This window comes from Lingula anatina, chromosome 3 (genome assembly GCF_051362555.1).
Source record: "Lingula anatina isolate TDL-2025a chromosome 3, LinAna3.0, whole genome shotgun sequence".
NCBI lineage: Eukaryota > Metazoa > Brachiopoda > Lingulata > Lingulida > Lingulidae > Lingula > Lingula anatina.
The window spans coordinates 30458439-30480046 of NC_141769.1; the positions used below are offsets into that span (position 1 = coordinate 30458439).

At 36.1% G+C, this 21608-nt stretch overlaps 2 protein-coding genes across 2 annotated transcripts; both read left to right on the top strand.

Annotated features, from left to right (window-relative positions):
* Window positions 1-23: 23 nt before the first annotated feature.
* On the top strand, window positions 24-9751 carry LOC106175265 (nose resistant to fluoxetine protein 6). Its single transcript, XM_013557176.2, has 15 exons — window positions 24-668; window positions 2736-2926; window positions 3518-3605; window positions 4419-4518; window positions 4707-4927; window positions 5124-5291; window positions 5810-5906; window positions 6455-6553; window positions 7049-7217; window positions 7384-7463; window positions 7731-7844; window positions 8028-8139; window positions 8368-8554; window positions 8793-8935; window positions 9092-9751. Exons 1-15 carry the CDS (start codon window positions 275-277, stop codon window positions 9212-9214), a joined length of 2286 nt encoding a protein of 761 aa, XP_013412630.2. The 5' UTR covers window positions 24-274; the 3' UTR covers window positions 9215-9751.
* Window positions 9752-9978: 227 nt separating this feature from the next.
* LOC106175247 (O-acyltransferase like protein-like) lies at window positions 9979-19205 on the top strand. The gene is made up of 15 exons (XM_013557156.2): window positions 9979-10756; window positions 13256-13458; window positions 13763-13847; window positions 14127-14202; window positions 14495-14694; window positions 15098-15265; window positions 15628-15724; window positions 15938-16051; window positions 16260-16422; window positions 16586-16665; window positions 16996-17109; window positions 17429-17558; window positions 17977-18163; window positions 18421-18563; window positions 18804-19205. The coding sequence occupies exons 1-15, from the start codon at window positions 10432-10434 to the stop codon at window positions 18906-18908; spliced, it is 2190 nt and encodes a 729-aa protein (XP_013412610.2). The 5' UTR covers window positions 9979-10431; the 3' UTR covers window positions 18909-19205.
* The last annotated feature ends 2403 nt before the right edge of the window (window positions 19206-21608 follow it).

Genomic DNA, 21608 nt, shown 5'->3' on the forward strand with positions numbered 1-21608 from the left:
GTACAAACACTTGTATCAGTGTCAGGTTGTTTGTCATAACGCCCCTTCTCCTAGAACGCCTGTCATGTCAATCAACAGACCAAAGAGTCTATAAGTGGACGCTTACGTGACTGTCTTGAACTTTGACCCCTAGTGTTTGCTTCTTCCCATCTATCACGTGGTTCGAATAATCTATGACGTCAACATATACAAATAATATCTCGCAGCATAAGATGTACTTAAACGTTAAGGTAGCTTTGCGACCTAGTCATTTACCGACGCCTAGTTGATATAGATGTTCATATTTATGTTACCTAAAGACGTGATGTCGAGATATAAGTGTGCCGTCCTTCAGTGTGTTGTTTTGGTCTTAATGACCGTCACGATAGCCAAGGCTCAGTGGGTTGAGACGAACGACATTCCTTATAACGTTGGTCATGTTTTCAGTAAAATCAACCGCCTCAGATCTCAGTATCAAGAACCTCAAGAAGAATCTCAGCAGCAGATTCTAGTGAACTCTCTTCTTTACAATGGAAAATCCGTGGATCATACTACGGTGACGTCTTTATTAGAAGGCGTTAGACAGCTAAAGGCTGGGGCCCTGGACGTCAACGTCTCCGAGACTTGCTTCAATAGAACTGTGCAATATCTCGAGGGACTGATGAATAGGCAATACTGGGCCATAAGAAGTGAGTACAAAGCGTTAATGACCGAAAGAAGGGGGAAATAATAAGAGACGCTGGACGGCGCACCTGGCATTTTGCTTTTATTCAATCAGAGTACACTTAAGGCTGTGGTAGGCCTATTTTAATCAACTGTTAGTGCAGAGATTCGTCACACATATAAACTTAGGATACTTCTCTGTTTGAAAAGCCTACGTTTAACAACAGAATTAAGAGCTATGTTATGGTTATGGTGCAATATTAGGCCAACCGAAACCGTAATGTAGTACATTTGTTGTAAATCTAATAGAATGTCGCCTAGAGACGGGCGCTCTTTGTCTTATCACGTAATTAAGTGATGTTAGTCCATATCATATATCATGTAGATAAGGATCTTAAGTACACGTCAGGTGGAATGAAGTCAGCTCTAATCGGCACGGGTCCTATTATTTTTGTTTTTCGCGTCACCCATCCAATGATTGATTGATTGATTGCTGAGCACGTGATAGGTTAAATGAGGACTGGCATATAACAAATTAACTCCGTACTTGCCCCAGACTGTCAAGTGTTACAAAGTTTCGTGTCTACGGTTTAAGTGCTAAATATACTGTAGGATCCATCGTTATGGGTGTTAAAATGTAGGTACAAGTGGACATAAACGCGCCAGCAGGTAATTATTTTAAATTTAGTTTCGGTCTTTTATTTAGTAATGCCATTTGTCTCTTGAGCGACGTTCTCACAGGGTATCGATAAATGTGTGTGCGTGGGCGTGCGAGTGTACGTTAATATGTGTAGTCTGATTTAAAATATGTGCACCCGGATTTACAGATATAACTTTGACAAACTTTATCATGTGAAAAGAAGAAATGGTATAATACTGGGATAGTGCACATTGAAATCTGTCGAATATTCATCTTCTCGCTGGCTCCCAAATGTACAACGTGCTGTATGTAGAAAAATTAGATAAATATTAACTAGCGTTGTCGCATGGTCCTATGTTATGTTTGCAGTGATGTGTCACTGAGTGTGATTGTGAAATCCTAAGATATTCGATAAATATTAACCGATTCTATAACTCTGTAGGCTGGAGATAGGGTATACGGTTATATCCGTCATCATGTGCCACTGAGTCTTTACTTCCACAGTGTGACTAGGACATGATAAGTAGTATTGGAAGACAAAGTCAAATGATATATTATTGTGATTTACAAGTCTTTTGCGTTTATTTATTTATTTATTTATTTATTTATTTATTTATTTATACCCCTATTTATTATTCCCGCACTTTTCTTACAAAGTCGGGGATCATGTTATCCCGTCTCTTCGTCTGTTCGTTCGTTAGTAATTTCCTCCTTATATTGTATGTATATATAAGCAGTGTCAGAGATATTCAGGGATTGGTGCTTCTGGGGTTGATGTTCTCTTAACTATGTGGGTGCGGGTATGTGCGCTGGCTACCCATTGTCAGCATCTAGTTTATCTATATTTGCGGCTTGAGAGTTTAAATAAAAAGCCAGATCGATTTATTTTCACCTTGATAACAAAAAAAAAAAAAAAAAAAAAAAAAAAAAAAAAATCATGAAAATGAAACCGTATGCGATCACGGCCTGGATAAGTAAAGCTTTGTCAAAACAGGCTTTGCTTTTAGACCATGTCCAAGCCAACGTTTACAGCAAAAATTCATAACACTTTGATTTGATTTACTGAAAATGCATCACCAAAAATTAAGAAAGATTCTGAATAGTAAGGTTATGTCACCCTTTTCGTAATTATCATGTTGTTTTGTGGTTTTATTATTACATGTATTACGTTTATTTATATGTTGTCGAACAAACTTATTAATCGAGCCGGAAAATAAAAATGAACACCTTTCCATGATTCGCGTGGAATGCAAATATTGACAAATATGGCTTATCTTGACAAAAAAAAAAAAAAAAAAAAAAATGGTTTGTAAATTAAAATCAAACCGCTCCCAAATTTATTCCCGTTTTCAATACATTTTTTATGTTTCAATGGCTGTTGGGGCCGTGTAAAGAATTTTTTTAAAAAATGCCAGATGTAATTAAATGTACATTATTTAATTCTCATTTTTAGTGTTTGATGCCTCGGCCAAACTACCAAGCGGTGTGCTGGACGGGAATTTCAGATGGCTGGGTTCCTACAGCGAGTGTCTGGCCGTGGACGCCTATGTCCAGTACAATGTGACCAACCCTGACAACACCACCTGGACAGCGGATGACCAGTTTGGTGGACAGTACTGTACGGGCTACGTAGGGATACAACAGGTGGGGAACAGGAGATAACCATCAAAGACGGAACGTTACTTTAACGTTACCGTAACGTTTATATAACCAAAGAACGTTATGGTGAAGTTATTAAACGTTCTGGGTGTTGGGTAGATACTGTGATATGCATGTACGGGACAAAGATTGTCAGAGGTCACTGACAATTCACCCTTACACTATCAGCATGTCTTTGCTGTCTCCCCTCACTGGGAAGGACAAAAACATGTTGGTGATTTAGAAGTGAGTTTCCAGGGATCTCGGAGACGAAGGGTGGTATTAGAACGAATTTCCTGACTTTTGGCATTTGGAGGACGATCAGATTTATACTATTTATTATACATTGTTCTTCCGTTTCTTAAACAGCATGCGTATTCTTCCGTCAATAACGAACATGCGAGAACCCATCAAAGAATGTACGGGTAAATCTGGGTTCGAAGTGGCAATTAAGTTATGATAAGTAAAAATAATGGATCCCTAATAGACCTCAATCTAAACCCATTTATATTCTAAGATCTTAATAATTTGGCCACGGCTGTTGAATTAAATGAGCACATTTCTGCTTTGGTTTAATGCTAAATGTTCATATTTTAGCCCGGCCTACCACCTGCGACTCTTAGCATTGGTTTATGTGTTCCAGCAGGATGCAGTAACCAAGACTTGAGGCACTTATTGAACGCATGTAAGTAACCTACACTATTCTTTCTCCTGATCCATTAACATACATGTATTTAATAAATAAACAATGTAGTGATGAAAACATTGGGTTTATAGTGTTATGATCTCTCAGTATGTAAAAAGTGGAGGTTTTTCTGCATAACTCGGAATTAATTGATCTTTATAGTGCCATTGTTATTTCGGTCTGTTCCTTCCTCACAGAAGCACTTCTCCGCCTGATTATAACTCGCAATGAAAAGTTATGTATTCAGAACGGTTTCAATAATAAACGCTCTACTTGAAGCTGCAGGAGGTGGGTGATTTGGTTTTAATCTCACCCCATCAAGTTATCCCACCAGAGCTTTTTTTTTTTTTTTTTTTTTTTTTTTTTTTTTTTTTTTTTTTTGTTGCCCAGAGAGGGAGTTGCAATTAATATTGCACTTGCTAAAACTAGAATTAAAACAGTTTTGTGTGGAACCTATGTGAACGCGGCTCACGACGAGAAAGGATTAAATGACATATTCCATGCGTCGTAGTCACGGATTTAGTTAGGGAGGGATTCGAAAAACTGAAGTGTCTACTAGCTTTGAGCTGGGGAAGTTATTTCACTAGAATTTATTATATTATGTCTGCTTCCATTTTTAAGGTATGATACAATCCACATCCACGTTTTGATGCTAATTTTGAATTAAAGTATATATGATTGACCTTTTCTGGCAATTCTTTAGATCGTAAAACTAAATCCCCATCCCTCCTTGTCTGCGGACTTTTTCTGATCAGGAACAATGATTGAATGGGCATATTATTATTATTGTTATGATTGTTATTATCATTTCAGTTATATCTATCCTACGAATAAAATCTCCACTTTTGGATAAGGCTGCTTTTGCCTGCAACAAACAAGACCGACCGTTGAACAGCGGTGCAATTGCAGTTATGTAAGTTCTCTCTTCAGCGTTCTACGTGTGTGTATGTACGTGTGTGTGTGTGTGTGCGTGTGTTAACTGGAATCTCGACGGTGGTCTCTTGAAATGATTGTCTGAATGAAGAGAAATCAACACCACAATATTCTCATTCTCAGTCAAGACAATTTCATTTCTTCTAAACTAAAATGCTTTTCTTACAGATGCATCGCAGGGTTAGTTGTGCTATGTGTACTTATTGGAACCATATATGACATCGTACACCAGAACATGGGTTTTAATCACAAACCATTGATTCCATATGCCAGTGAGACAAAAGTCATCAGTAATGGCGCTGCCTCCATAAGTGTTGATGAACACACACCACTAATACATTCTCAGAAAAATGTGGGTTATTCGAATTCCGAAAATAATGGCGCAAATGGTAAGTGTGGAGTATGATGTAGAAATTTTTCAAAATTTGAATCATTTTATTTTCTTATTAATTAGTCTTTCATTCTCTCACACACACACTCACTCATTCGTGTTCCCTCACTCAATTTTTTTCACTTACTCACTCACTTCAGTGTGTTTTCCTGTCATCCACTTGCTCATTCACTTTTGATTACCCTTATTTTCAGGCATTATGCATAAGATCCTTGTAGCTTTTTCTGTATACACAAACGGTGCCAAAGTTCTGAACACCAAGCAAGCCAGTGGGGCTCTCACTTGTGTCAACGGAATACGGTTTCTGAGTCTCTCCTGGGTTATTTGGGGACACACATACTATTTTGCAGCAACCGTGACTGGTAAGTTAGTTAATGTGTTAACTATATTCCTTATCTAAAAATATTAAGCATGTTGCAGGATGCATCGTAAATTTGATGATAATCGCAATGATCCTTAAATATGGCATGTAGTTGTACACTCTGAGGGCGTAATATTTTCTGTCTCCTCCATCCCAGTGTACCACAAACTTTCATACACTGTAGTCTCATTCACAACAAAAAAGGCAACCAAGACTATTGTTTGTTCGAGATTTGGCCAAACAAGGCCGCTTTTGTGATACAACCCCAGTTCCTAATCATTTTAACAATTTTAACAATGTAACAAATTGTGGCCTACATTAAATGTTATGGCCCTGCTTTAGGGATGGAAAATATATGTTAAATATTCAATAATACTCATCATCCTAACATAATGACATAACGAGTCAGCAAAAATTAATATTTACCAACAATTTTGACCAAATTTCGTTTGTGGGGTTGCAAAGAGTTTGTACAATTAATAGTATTGTCAATAAAGGTCTCCTGTTTTTGTCTTTCAGATAATATATCCTCTGTAACTCAGGATTTAATGAAACGGTGGACGATGCAAGTCTTAATTAGCGGTCCCTTTTCCGTGGATTCTTTCTTTGTTCTGAGGTAAGCAATACTATTACAATTGTGCGGCACATGAAAGCTACACTCAAGTGTGTTAGTACGCGGAACCTCAACAAGTTAATTCTTATATGGTTTTATACGTCTCAGATGCATATTGAACTCTTAAACAGGTAAAGGCTTTATGATATAACACAATTGCTTAGACAGATCTAAGACAACCAATTTGGCTGAAATATTTTCCCAATCACGAGAATCTTAATCTTTGTATACGGTAGAAAAAAATTGCGCGTTTTTGCCCATACCAGATATAATTTGTCTTACGAAAAATAAAAAGTCACCTATTAGCATAATGATGGAAGTCCACTTCTAAGGTATAAATGACTCTTAAAAGGGTGTGGTACATTTTAGGATGTAACACATATGCAATGTATATACCAAGTAGGTAGTTATATTAAGATTTCATTGATCACAGATTCTCTTTTTATTTTATACGTGTATGGGAAGAAACAAATTGGAATGGATGGTCTTGCCCACTTTTTATCCTCTATGCACTCATTTACTTCTTTGTACTAAAAAACCGTCTCTTTCAGCGGTCTTCTTGTCACATATCTTACCATGAGAGAGATGAAGAAGGGGAGTGGTAGATTTAGGATCAACTGGGGACTATATTATTTCCACAGATTCTGGAGGTAGGTCCAATAGATTAAAAGATATTCCAAAATTATAATAAGGTTATATGTATGATGAAATTTAAAAGCAAAATAAAAATTCCTCCGATGGTTTCATCCGGGACAAGATCCGATCTGTGCCAGGACTCTACGTATGTACCATGATCCTGTGTACCAGGACCCTACGTATGTACCATGATCCTATATACCAAGACCCTACGTATGGTGTACCATTACCCTGTGTACCATGATGTGATGTTTGTACTTTGATCCTGTGTACCTTGATTTCACATTTGTACCATGGTCCTGTGTACCATGATTTCACATTTGTACCATTGTCTTGTGTACCATGATTTCACATTTGTACCATGGTCCTGTGTACCATGATTTCACATTTATACCATGGTTCTGTGTGCCATTAATTTAAATAAGTACCATGACCCTGTGAACCCTTTCTGCGTGTGTACAGTGACTAGACCCCATGTGCCATGACTTTCATTTTCTTTGTCTTTCCAGACTAACCCCGCCCTATATGTTGGTGCTTTTGGTGTATGTTCCCACTATATACTACTGGACAAACGGCCCTATGTGGGTCAGTACCGTTGATGGTTTCGACCCTTACTGTGGCGAATCTTGGTGGACAAATTTACTCTACATAAACAATGTTGTAAAATCAAAGAAAATGGTAAGAAGTAATTAATTCCTCAACCATGTTCCGTTATTTAAGCGTTACGTAACAGCGTTAAGTAAAGTCAATTGGGGATGATTTCGTAATGATGAATGTTTCACTAACATTTACCTGTGATATGATGTAGGAATATGTAAGCTTAAGTGGTTTTCTATACTTTCAGTGCATGGGTTGGTCCTGGTATCTAGCCAATGACATGCAGTTCTTTGTTATCAGTCCTCTAATTCTGTTTCCTCTGTTTTGGTAAGTCAGTAGAAAGTGATTTAGATAACCCTCGAAATTCAAGATGATATTTTTCTAAAGAAAGACATTTAATTAATATGTATATTTGCAATAGTGCCTATCGCATATAACTTTTGGCATAATTAAGTCCCAAACTTTACGTTAATTATAAACCATTCATATATATATGGTTTATATATGGTTTATATATTCATAAACCATTTTGAAAAACGGGTTCTTGGTAATGGAGATTATAAAGTTCAACTTCTTTAATGACTTTTGTATTAGGAACGAGATAATTGGCGTGGGTGTTTTGCTTGCAACTCTGCTCGGATCATGGATAACAACTGGTATAGTGTCCAACGTCAATCAACTCGCACCAGGATCTCCCAACCAGGCAGGGTGAGTCAGCTTAATTGATTATTCGTTATCTTTTACTTGTTTCAATACAATTTGTTTTTGGCCATAATAGGTCCGTGTGGTACTACCTTTTATAATTATTATAATAAATGAACAAGTAATTCTTAATTCTAAATCAATATACTCCATAAAATATTTTTATTATTATTAACTTTTTGTTTGCAGAAGTTTTGACATGTTATATGTTAAACCATGGATACGAATAGGACCTTATTTAATAGGGATGCTGGTTGGTTATATATTGTACGTTACTGAATGCAAACCCAAACTTAACAGGGTAGGTAACATTTCTTTATTTAATGTATTTTCAGTATATGGGAACGTATATATCTAACGAACTGAACATGGTAGAACATTCTGTTTTTGAAAAAAAGAGAATTACTGGTGTTTCTTTGCACTGCCATAGGGAAATGTAATATTAAAAACTCTGATTCTTCTTACCTGCTCCTGAAACAATGATTAATATCATTATGAAATTATCTTAATTATTTTGAATCATTTTCAGTTAACTGCATTAATTGGCTGGATGGTAGCTACGGCAACTGCCCTCGCACTGGTATACGGCCTTTATGACGTTTACCAAGGTCACCCGCTCAGTAACGATGTTGGCGCATTTTACAACGCAGTCTCAAGAACCGCTTGGGGTGCGTGTGTTGGTTGGGTTATATACGCCTGCTGTACTGGATATGGAGGTAAGCATTTACATTTTGTCCTCTATGTGATATATATATATATATATAGTTATTTTATCAGTTACATAAATACATTATAAGGATACTACGTGTTCGTTATGAGGCTTATACGTTGCCATATGCCCATTTCGCAGTGCTAACGTTTAAGCGAAGTTGATAGTACATTCATACAGATACCTTTCTAAATTTTTACACATGGGAAATGTGTTTAAATTATTCTGTGATATTTACCTTGTAGGGTTCGTGAACACCTTAATGTCCTGGAAGGCGTTTGTACCTCTGAGTCGTCTGACATACTGTGCCTATCTCATCCATCCAATCATTATGTATGTGGTATATGTGGGGAGAGAGACGCTCATACATGCCACAGATGTGACAATGGTGAGTTTTAGATTATTTTTCTCGTAGCGAGGGCCCATTATACATTTGTGTCGAAATTGATTTAACCCCGATTTTTCACATTCATATCTCTTGTTATGTCTTTTAATGCAATGGCTTTTTCTATTGTAAATGCTTATGAAATATTTATATTTACAGACATATATTTACTTTGGAAACATGGTGGCGTCGTTTGCCGGTGCTTTCATCGTATCCATGGTCTTTGAAGCTCCAATGATGGGGCTTGAAAAAGCTATATTACGGCGGGAAAAGTCAGCATAGACTGCTGGAAATACATGGAGCAGAGGAACAAATCCGTATAAGGCAAAGCTGATCTTCTATCCATTCTTACTTTTAACCAAACTTAAATCCAATGGGATCCTACATTCCCAAGTGCAGCTTTTAGATTTCTTATAAAGTTTCTGCTTAATCACTTGCAACAACTGAATCGGCTAAAGAGGGGTAGTTTTTCACAGTTACGTAATGTAATAATAACAAAATCAAATGGGCAACTTTCTTGAAGTAGTTGTGTATCATATAACATGCCCCGGGTCGACAATGCAATTTAAGTAATGGTCATGATGCATTACCTCGGAAATGGGACTGTTCTTACAGTATGCACGCTTATCCATATTTGGAGACTTTTTATTTATATTTGAATGCAGACTTTTGATTGTTATTTAAATTCTTATGGTGCCAATATAAACGGAGTATGTATGTTTTTTTAAAAGGACTTCAGTTAATTGATGTCAGTGTAAAAATGTTTAATATTTGAGACGAATAATGCATTTTATTTGAACATACAATTTTTAATTGCGATTTATACTTATTTATACTATTTGATGAATGACGCTGTGCGTAAATGGGCGAGTCAATTTTTTAACATATGGCAGTTCGACTAACTTCTTTCCACCCACGCTCATTTGTAAGTGAACAATCGATATATCACTTGTATTTAACCATTTTCTTTGCGTGTCCTTTCTCCTTGCATTTGTAAGTGAACAATCGATTTGGCACTTGTTCTTATATAAACATAGACAAGTTTTTATATTTATAAATAAAGGATTTTTGATAGATATAAGAGAAAAAATGTCTCTACTTCATGAATTGAAATAAAATGTAACCATGATCAACAGTTGCTAAGACTATTATATGTCATCTCCATACCCGAAAAAAAAAATATATATATAAGACAAAAATGGATAAGAATTAATAATTTCATAAAATGATATCTTAGGATAATAAAGCAGATGACACACACACACACACACACTACTGTGTAATTCATCTAGCCAAGAGGTAACCGACGTGTTCATGTCAGCTGATCAAGAGACTGGACGTCATGTGACCTCTATACCAACCCTTTGGGTGTCACGTGTGGGCGGTACTCCGGCGAATGAGAATGCCACATTGGTAGTCGGCAGGGGTAGTATTTGTTAAAGTCCTTTGGTGGGATTGAATATTTTTGGTTACAACGTTTCGGTGACGAGTATTCAGAAATGACAGAGTGTTTTTCGCCAGTACTCTTAGTGGTACTTACCCTCACCATTTGTACGGGCGAAATAATTGATAAACAAAATCACTTCTATAATATTGGGGAAGTTGTGTATGAAGCGAAAGTCGACCTTAGTCGTGAACATGACGGAAACAGACAAAAGTTATTTCGATCATTTCTTGGTCTTGATGGACTGGACGATGCGGTTGCAACATTCGTTGAGGACCTGAACGAGAAATCACTTGGTTTTAACGTCTCACAAACCTGTTTAACAAGGGTCGAACATTTCCTTACCGGGATTCAGAAGAGGCAGAAGTGGGCTCTACGAAGTGAGTAACTTTATTGAGTGGAAAATTGATTTCATTTACAATGTACATCATACTGTATATGCAGGTTTGCCAAATAAAAATGCCAAATGTAAATAAACGCACTATAGATATAATAAGTTCACACAATACTTACCTCTGAAGAGTTACTCTTATATAACAATAAATTTAATCCATATAAAACCAACGTATTGCCATCTATACACAGACAAATATGCAAATATACGTAGCACACACTTTTATTTGATATAAAAGACAAGGTAATCAATACTTTATTTGTCATAACATCGTAGAAAATACGCCAACAGATTTGCATGCCCCAATCTGTTCAGTTGGGCAAATTGGCAATTTGCTCCACTGTAGAACTTAAAAACACTTTGGCATATATAATAAAACATGTGCAAAGCAAAATTTACATCTTTGGGAGCCATCATTCGTATTTTGTCATTTATCGGTTATTTAATTGATCACGGGACAGAAGCGTGAAATTTGCCTGTGGCCACTTCTATGTCCTAAGTAACGCACGCAAATCGTGTACGATTTTATCGTACGGCGCCCGTGGCAAATGTTATCTAGGCTTTACGTGCTCTTTGCGACAGAGCATAGGCTACAACAGGTATATCAATTTACTTCTTGTGGAAAATCTATTTTATTCTGAAAGTTGCACCGTGTGTCATAGCATGGAATTATTGCTTGACGAAAGTTGCATTTGGGTGTGCTAAGCATGCTAAGCATAGTAAGGTCGGCATGACACCCAAACCAAATATAGAGGAGCATTTTCAATGTCAAAAAAAATTGTAATAATTCAAATTTGTAATCATAGTTTCACATTTATGATACAATATTTAGAACAAGAATGGAAAATAGTTGACTCAATGCTTATTTTACTATCAGTAGTATTCCCCCATTTTTGTTATTCAAGACAAGGAAACTAAACAAATTATCAAAAACAATTAACTGCTCTACATAAAAATAATGATTTAACAACGCTGTACTTGTAGGAAATAAACCAAAGAACAAAACCAGTGATGATTGAATTTTCAAAATTTTTTTTGAGCAAAACTTTTCCACAGCTTGACATTTTGCATTGGTGACAGTATCGTATTTTCCTTTTTGGGGTAAGACAGTGAATTATTTTTATCATTCATGGTTCCAGAAGATTAAAACTTTGATACAAAATTCTTCATGTGGGACCCTAAAATAATCAAACAGTTTGCAATCAGTGTAATAAATATTTTTTAAGAGCGTTCATGTTACCTTATTTGCACCTCTATATTTGGTTTGGGAGGAAGTGTTACTCCTTCTAGCCATATACTATGTTAACAAGGCATGCTGCTCCTCCCACCTTTCATTTTACTGTCCTGACCCCTTTGGTCTGTCTTTTTGTTGTGTCATTAATATCTCTGCTAACTGGCGAATAATCAGTGCTCCTCCATTCGCTATAAATCCCCAACTTTTATCTCCGATATAAATCTGGACACTTCAGTAATGACAAAGTGCATGCACAAACGGTATAAATTTTCAGCATCTTATCTTCTCTAAAAATGTTATGTCATAAATATCTCTGCTAACTGGCAAAGAATCAGTGCTCCTCCATTCGCTATAAATCCCCAACTTTTATCTCCGATATAAATCTGGACACTTCAGCAATGAACAAGTTCACGCACAAATGGTATAAATTTTCAGCATCTTATCTCCACTAAAAATCGGCGTACTTCAAGTGGAACTGGAGAATCACTGTACCCACACAGTGCATGTGTGTGTGTGTGTGTGTGTGTGAGCGCGCGCCTCAACAAATGCGACATTTCTAGACGGCTTGGCGTACCAACCGTTATTTAAAGTACTCAAAAGCAAAGTTGCCGCAAATCCGCTTGGTGAGAGATTTTATGAACAAAACAACATTATGCTTTTGAACCTGCAACCTGTCAAAAGCCCAGCCTAACATAAACCCAAAGGAGCCCAACAGTAGAACCGAGCGTAGAGGATTCTTATCGTACACCCCCCCTATTTATATGAATACTAGTTCGCTAGTTTGAAAATTGGAATTGATTGCAGTCCCATGAAGAATTATCCAGCTGAAATGAGAATAGAATCTCTATGCAAGAGAGCTAGGAACATATTGAAAATCCACAGGAAGTGTGGAGTATTACCGCGTTTTTTTTTTCTTTCTTTTTTTCTTTTTTTTTTTTTTTTTTTTTTTTTTTTTTTTTTTTTGCATGTTCAACGATGAAACATTTTTATCTGCAATTATGCACTAAAGAAAATTGATATTTGCAACAAAATGTTTAGATTTATTAGTTGTGACGGTCTTTCTGTGCAAGTGTGTATAGTAAAATTTGTATTTTAAAACAAATTGATAATATACAAAGTGATAACATATATACTTGTATACCGATTTGGTTATTGTCCCCTTGAAAAATACTTATCATGTAAACCGTTGATATACCTGGAATCATTATTTTAGCATAATTAATAAGCCCTTCATTCCAAATGTTTTTGTAGTGCTGGATGCCACGGGTAAAATGGGAAGCGGGATGTTAGACGGCAATACGCGTTGGTACGGCTCGTACAGCGAGTGCAACAAAGTTCAGGCCAGTTTACATTACAACGATAGCGCTGGCTTTAATTCTAGTCAGAGTTTTGAAGTTAAGGATTCCTTCGAGGGACAGTACTGTACTGCAAAGTTTTCTGTGCCTCAAAGTCTTGTGAGTATTATAAAAATTCATTGTGTTGTCTCAGAGCTCTCTCTCTCTCTCTCTCTCTCTCTGTGTGTGTGTGTGTGTGTGTGTGTGTTAGTTTTGTAATTGATCTGTGAGAGAGAGTTGTATGCTTTATTTGTGTGCATTCGTACTCACTTGCATACAAATGTATCTTCAAACAATTGTGTACGTATAAAATTGTGAGTAAATTGTGAAAAATACAGATAGTAGTGAGTGAGATGAGTGTTACCTCTATATTGGTCTTCATCACACTTAAGTGCTTACAAACGTGTATTAATCTACACTGCAGGTTGGCCATTCCGTGTCACTAACTCTGGGGATCTGTGTCCCAAGTGGCTGTAGTGGGGAAGATATCAGAACCATAGTTGATAACAGTGAGTGTTACACACGTTGTCTTTGCACTCTGCTCCACTTTTAAACCATTACAAGGCACGGTTTATTGAATTAAATCCATTAGATTACTATTGTGCCATGCACACTCCTTTCAGTCAATTGGTGACAAAGATACAGAAGGGCAACAAACTTGTTATACGCCTCTTTTCAGGTACTCTTCCAAAAACTTGGAAGCAAAAAACTTGGCCATCCTTTGCTCCATTAACATCAGATTTTAAAATCATGTTAACATAATGTAAAAATTCGTATCACACTTTCAGTGTTAAATCTAAAGATGGTGCCCGTTTCCTGCAAACCAAAAGAGCTACCTTGGACTTCCGGTGCTATTGCAGCATTGTACGTATTTCAGAATGTCTACAAGGAAATCACAACAGCGCAAATGTATTGACAGCAAATATAACTGTCGGGTTATTTTGAAACTACCTCAAGGTTTTCGTGCTTTGAAATACTTTCAATTAGGTAAGATGTTGAAAAAACGTCTACAAAACGTAAAACTGCCAACAGTTAACTTGAAAAATATCTTAAGTGAAGAAGCCGAATTAAAAAAAATCCTTCGCAGATACAAATAGAAACTTGCCCGGCTAAACAAGGAACTATTTAAATTATTCCTTATTGTATTTTAAAACAGGTGTATAACTGGGACACTTTTGCTCTTGGTCTTAATGGCCACTATGTATGACGTCATCGATCAAAGGTTGCTGACGTCAGGGACAGCACAGCAGGTTATCCCATGTGACGACACAGGGGAAAGGGTTTCTACAGTTCAAGGAGATGGCTACTCCGCTATATCTCCGTCTTGTTATCTACCTGCCCCACCAAGAGAAAAAGGTAATCGACATGAAATGGATATAAACGATTGATTTAAAAGATGAGAATAATGTTATAATTTTTGTTTGCAGATTACACTTTTTATCACTGCCATGGAAATCCGTACACTTGTTCATAAAGTTGCCTCCACAAATCGTTGCGTTTTGTCTTTATTAAAATATGCACTTTTAGGAATTGATTCTTAGCTCCATGTGTTTGTCCTACGCAGACTTTATATACATGTTAAAGTTCCGTTCTTATATACATTGTGCTCGGTATTGGAAGCATGTTACAGAGCTTACCTTCGGTTTTCATCTTTTTAGGTACTTTTTATCAAACTTAAGTATTGTTGGGCTGTGTGATTATATTGTTCTGTTGATAACATAACATGTTCTTGTGGTCAAGGCGTATTTGGCTATTTCAGGCATAATTCACAAAGTCATTATAGCCTTCTCTGTGTACACCAATGCAGCCAAGGTCCTAAGTGCCAAGCAACCGTCTGGTGCTCTGAATTGTCTCAATGGTATCCGGTTCCTCAGCCTAACTTGGGTTATTTGGGGTCATACGTTCTATGATATGTTTGGTCAAGTTAGTAAGTACACATTTAAGAATTGATAACTGGGATAAAATTGTTGTTTTGCGGAATATAAGCAAAAATCTGGAGGTATATCACAGTAGCTGCCAAGTTTTGAAATTTATTTTTGTAATACTGATTATAAGATGTGAGTTTGGAACGTTTATACCACTTGTTTAGAAAACGTTTACATACAGAATTGGAGTAAACCATTGCATTGCATTCCATAGGAAAATAATTAATTGCACAATAGTTTATAATGAAAGAGAAAAAAACGGAATAGAAACATTTGCATACTAGAAAGAATAATGTACTGGATCTTTGTGTGTGCGTCTCTGAGCGTTTGTGCGCAATTATTCAAGGTATTGTATCCATTTTAGAGAATATTGCGTACTATGAGTACGGCCTTGTACAGCGCAAGTCCATGCAAGTAGTGCTCCAAGCGACTTGTGCGGTTGATACATTTTTTGTCATGAGGTTAGATCTTTACAAGTATTTATTGGCATCGTTCGCGAATTACTTGTGTCAAAAAATTAATTTCACAAGTGTCAAATAACTATATCATTTGCAAAACATAAGGCTTATTTATGAAAATCTTTGACTAGTTTCGTAATCGATTTATCCTTTAATTAATTGTTTTTTTTTTAGTAATTAAGACAAAATATTTATGTAAAACAAATTATCTTTCAGTGGCCTACTTGTCACATATCTAGCCATGCGTGAAATGACGAAGGGAACATTAAGAGGAAAACTGCGCATGCTCAGGATAAACTGGGGAATGTATTATTTCCACAGGTTTTGGAGGTCTGTAGAATATTTTAGACATTTGCGATTGTATGTTTGTATTAAATCACCATTATCCTACTCACAACATGAGTATATTTTAAGCATTATGATGTTTCCATAAATTGGAATATTTTAGAAAATTGAATATTTAAGTAATTTGTCCATAGCTCTCACGTTTTGTGTAAATTTACAAAATAATTTAATCATTATTAACACCAATTCATAGGCTGACCCCGCCGTACATGTTAGTGATATTGGTGTACGCCGCAACGTGCAGATACTGGTCTAATGGACCTATGTGGGCAGGGGAAAGTGTGGCAAAATACTGCAGAGATTCCTGGTGGACTAACTTACTATACATCAACAATGTAGTGAACACTGACAAGATGGTAGGTAATTTTACAACTGTATGTTAACCATGGAATTAGTATTTCGTACATGTGGATCTTCTGGATTACTGGACACTGGAAACTGTGAAAGCTCTGTGCCATTCCCCGGAGCACTGTTTACTCTTGGTGACGTAAATTTATACTTTGTTATCTTTATTTCCAGTGTTTGGGATGGTCGTGGTATTTGGCCAATGACATGCAATTCTTTGTGATAACACCTTTTATCTTACTGCCTCTGTTTTGGTAAGTACAAATACCGGTACTTCTTGGTGCATTCCATATTCCGGCCTGCTCTAACTCATTACACATAAGCATAATGCGTTAGGCATAAGAGTTCTTGAAAAATGTTCCAGTACAAAGGTTTTTTTTTCTCTCTGTGTTAGTGTATTCATCAGACAGTTTTACGTTTCTTTCAAACGTCTAACCCAATATTGTTGTATATACCATTTTTATTGGTAGTACTTTTATCGCCTCTTTTGCTACGTCCGGTTCTTTTTCGTGAGAGTTAAAAATATTTATAAAAGTCTGATAGAAGAAACAATTACTAATCTTAACAAAAAATATCCGTTTTAGGAGTAGGATTGCCGGCGCAGTCATCATGTTTCTGTTATTGCTAGGCTGTTGGATATCATCTGGTTTCGTCTCGGCCTACCATGAGTTTGGACCCGGTGGAATGGAATTGAATACGTGAGTTTAATTTACATGATATATCGCTGAGATACCTTAAGTGATAGGAATTACCAGAATGATATCGTATTGTACTGATTGTAGTGGAATTGGCATAATATGTATGAAAAAGCAAAGATATGACCAAAACCGACCTACGACGATACTATAATTGATAAAGTCATTTCCCCTAAATACAAAGACAGAAAGTAATAAAAACAGAAATTGATAAAGTAGACGCTCTCTGAAATTAAACACATCGTTAATTTGCAATATATATCAATATTCATGGTAGTACTCACAGTGTGGCAATGAAACAAAGTCTTTTTCTTCTCTTAAGGGGAGATATCCGCAACTATTACTACCACATCATGTACATCAAGCCTTGGTGTAGAATAGGACCATACCTTGTAGGAATGGCAACTGGATATGTACTACACGTCACTCAGTGCAAACCCAAGGCAAACTGGGTAACTGTAGTTGATTACATAGGTCACGATGGCAGATATATCATTTACTTTGTATTACAATAACATTATTTGATGTTCGATGATATCCATGTGGAAATAATATTATACCATACTTGTTATATTGTAACTTTCAAAATTATTATCATTGAGACAGAGAAACCGGTGAATCAATATCCATGCATTTATGTTTAATTATCTTATGCAGATAGCACTATAACTCATCGTTTACTGTTTTTAAATGATCCAGGCTTCTAAGGTGTACGTCTGTATATGGTTTTAGAGTGCATTTTACACAATTAGCCAAAACCGTTTTTATAATTTTCAAAACTATTTCGGCACCAACTACACCAACAATACTTTGCTAGATAACTGGGATTTCAACCGAACTTTACATAACAATTTCGTAAATTGACTTCAGGTCGTAGCATTGGTTGCCTGGGCTGTCACCATAGCGATATTAGCCTGGTTAGTGTTTGGTCTGTATGGTCACATCAATGGTCATCCGTGGAATTACCAGGTGGCAGCACTATACAATGCCACGTCCAGGACACTATGGGGCGCATGCGTAGCTTGGGTGATCTATGCCTGCTGCACCGGTTATGGGGGTATGTACTGGTAACTTGGCACTAATTTCAGAGTACTATTGGCTGTATGATTTTCTCTGAACAGAGCAAGTTTTTTCACTGACAACCAAAATGAAAAATAATTCAACAGCCGTTTCAAGTATAAAAATTTTAACTTAAAATAAAAGACATTTTTTTTTGTTGTTTCTTTAAAAGGAATTTTCATGAATATCTTCTGTTCATTCATTTCATACCTTTTGCATTAAGAAGATGAACAACATTTTAATTCACATTTACAGGTATTGTCAATGATATTTTGTCCTGGAATGCTTTCGTACCTTTAAGTCGACTGACCTATTGTGCCTACCTTGTCCACCCCATTATCATGTCTGCGGTCTATCAGATGAAAGAGGAAACTATTTTTGCAACTGACATGACCATGGTAAACTCCTTTCTTGTTAAGATTATCACAGTGACGCAATTAAAAGTCTTGATCTGCCTCAATTGCAGGAGATAAATTATGAATGTTGACATACTGGCCTTTTCGTTTACTGTATTAAAAAAATCAAATAATCATAATGTATTTGTAGTTTTGTTAAGTCAAATATTTATATTGTGAGAGATGTTTTGTGAATCTCAAAAATATCTGTTCGTTAATTTGTTTTGGCTTCAATTTTTTCAGACTTATTATTTCTTCGGGCACCTCGTGATGTCATACGGTTGCGCCTTCGTGGTCTCCATGGTGTTTGAGGCGCCTATGTTAGGATTGGAGAAGGCCATTCTGTAGGGCGGACAATAAACTGACTATATACAGAGCAGACTATATACAGAGCAGAGGGGTCGTATCGTGTTGGCTCAACAAATGGTTCTGCTGTCATTTCGTCTTATGCTTTGCAACATTGTTTACATCTAACTGGAAATTTACAAAATTCTTAAGAAACACTGGGAGTGCTTGCTTCAATACACAAACAGAATGATAAAAAAATGAAAGACGTTGCCGTACAATTTTTAATATATAGTTTGTTGGTTTCTACACGAGGTACATTGCATTTCTTTAGATAAATGACGCTGTGCGTAATCAGAATGGCCAATGTATTTTTGTTTGATTTCATGACATATATATTAGTGATGCACTAGCTTCTTTCCACTCACGTTCATTGTTCACGTTCACGTTAAATGAACAGTCAATACAACAATTGATTGTGTTTAAATATAAGAGGAGTTTATATTATTTCAAATTATATATATATATATATATATACATATATATATATATATATATATATATATATATATATATATATATATTATTATTAGGGAAACATATTTCTTTATTTCACGATAGTACCCTGTAAATGGTATGTATCTATATCTATTAATTATCAAACCGTTACTTATAGAACTGTGTGTTATCTCTGTGCCTGGAAATTACAATATTAAGATTAGATGAATAATAAAGCTATTGGATTATCAAGATGTTCAGGTACCTTAAACAAACCTCCGCAATTCTTCGACGAAATTGAAAAAAAATATCACAGTGCTTCATGAAAGAGCACTGAAAAATGGCGGTGTATTTTTCGCAGGTAATCGTATTTGCGCTGATCCTCAACGCCTCTACGGGCCACAAAATTGAAAAAAAGAAAATCACTTCTATAATTTTGAAGAAAACATGCGTGCAGCGAAAGACGCCTTTAGTCATGAACAGTTGCAACATTCGTTATAAACCCAAACGAGAAATCACATTGTTTTAACGTCTCACAAACCTGTTTAACAAGAGTAGAACATTTCCTTATCGGGATTCAGAAGAGGCAGAAGTTGGCTTTACAAAGTAAGTATCACTAGAAATGTAAGCTAAACATACACTATATGCTCTAATATCAAGATCAACTAATTTTCAAACATATTTCTACACAGACAAATTTTGTAGTAGTATATGGGTAACATAAGGGCAATGTTACGAATGTAGTTCTTGCCACTGTATTGTGTGGAATACACCAATCTGATGACTCGATTAGTACAAGACCCTCTGTACCAGGGCATTACGTATGTACTTTAATCCTGTCCAACATGATTTGACATTTGTAGCATGGTCCTGTGTACCATGATTCTGCGCGTGTACAGTTACCAGGCTCCGTGTGCCATGCCTCACGTTTTCTTTGCGTGTCCTTTCTCCTTGCATTTGTAAGTGAACAATCGATTTGGCACTTGTTCTTATATAAACATAGACAAGTTTTGATATTTAGAAATGAAGGGTTTTTGATGTTTATTATGAAAAAATCTGTCTCTGCTTCACAAACGGAAACAAAATGTAACCATGATCAATAGTTGGCAAGGCTGTCGTATGTCATCTCCATACCTGAAAATTACAATATCGCTTTTTAAAAGAAAAGAATGGAAAAAAATTTATGAAAATTAAATTTAAGGATAATAAAACTATTGGATGATCTAGATTATACTGTTCGAGCACCTTAAACAAACCACCGCAGCGTGGGATCTTTTCTCAGATAAGATAAGATAAGATAAGATAAGATAAGAGTTTATTTAGCCAATTATAAAAATCGGAAATCATTTTCCATTGGAGCAATATACAGAGTAAAATAATAAAATAATACAATAAATAAATAAATTAAGAATTTAGCTTTGAGATCAAATTAAAATACGTCACTGCACTTGGATAAAAGCTGTTTAAAAAGCGTTTACTGCCTTTAAAAGTTAAAAGTCTACTGTTGCTTGGTAAAAAAGTAAAAAGAGAGGATGCAGGATGGAAAGCGTCTTTCATGGTGTTGACAATTCTTTTCTCCATCCTGTCCTTAAAAATATCATCCAGCTTGGGGAGATCTTGCCCGATAATCCTGCTTGCAGTTTTTACAACGTTTGCTAATTTCTTCCTTTCCTCCCCAGCTGTTCCGCTATACCATATTATAATTCCGTACGCTAGAATGCTTTCAATTACACACCTATAAAAATTGACTAAAATAGGCACACTATCAGTAAAAGTTCTCAATGATCTTAAAAAATACAGTCTTTGCCGTGCCTTCTTTACACTCTTTACGGTGTTATCTTTCCAATTCAATTTACTGATAAGGTGTATACCAAGTAGTTTAAATTCCTCTACCCTACTAACTTCATCATTACCAATGGTGAGTGGTACCTTTACAATCTGATTCCTTTTAAAATCCACTATCATTTCTTTGGTTTTAGCTACGTTCAAGATAAGATCATTACTCTCGCACCAGCTTAACAACGACTCAACAGATTCTCTATATGTACTCTCGTCATTATCAGTGACTAGCCCCACCAGCGTAGTATCGTCCGCAAATTTCACGAGAAAAGTCCCATCGCTTACACTAGTGCAATCGTAAGTAAAAAGGGAGTAAAGACAAGGTGAAAGGACGCATCCCTGTGGTGCACCGGTATTTAAGACTGTTATTTTTGAGCTAAATGAGCCGACTTTAACAGATTGTCTTCTATCTAAAAGAAAGTCTAA

Excerpts from the sequence above, each read along its gene's own strand:
- LOC106175265 (XM_013557176.2), top strand. The coding sequence starts at position 275 with ATGTTCATATTTATGTTACCTAAAGACGTGATGTCGAGATATAAGTGT. Across the intron at positions 4,519-4,706 it reads AGCGGTGCAATTGCAGTTAT|ATGCATCGCAGGGTTAGTTG; the intron begins GTAAGTTCTCTC and ends CTTTTCTTACAG. Across the intron at positions 8,140-8,367 it reads GCAAACCCAAACTTAACAGG|TTAACTGCATTAATTGGCTG; the intron begins GTAGGTAACATT and ends AATCATTTTCAG.
- LOC106175247 (XM_013557156.2), top strand. The coding sequence starts at position 10,432 with ATGACAGAGTGTTTTTCGCCAGTACTCTTAGTGGTACTTACCCTCACC. Across the intron at positions 10,757-13,255 it reads GCAGAAGTGGGCTCTACGAA|TGCTGGATGCCACGGGTAAA; the intron begins GTGAGTAACTTT and ends ATGTTTTTGTAG. Across the intron at positions 18,164-18,420 it reads CTGCTGCACCGGTTATGGGG|GTATTGTCAATGATATTTTG; the intron begins GTATGTACTGGT and ends TCACATTTACAG.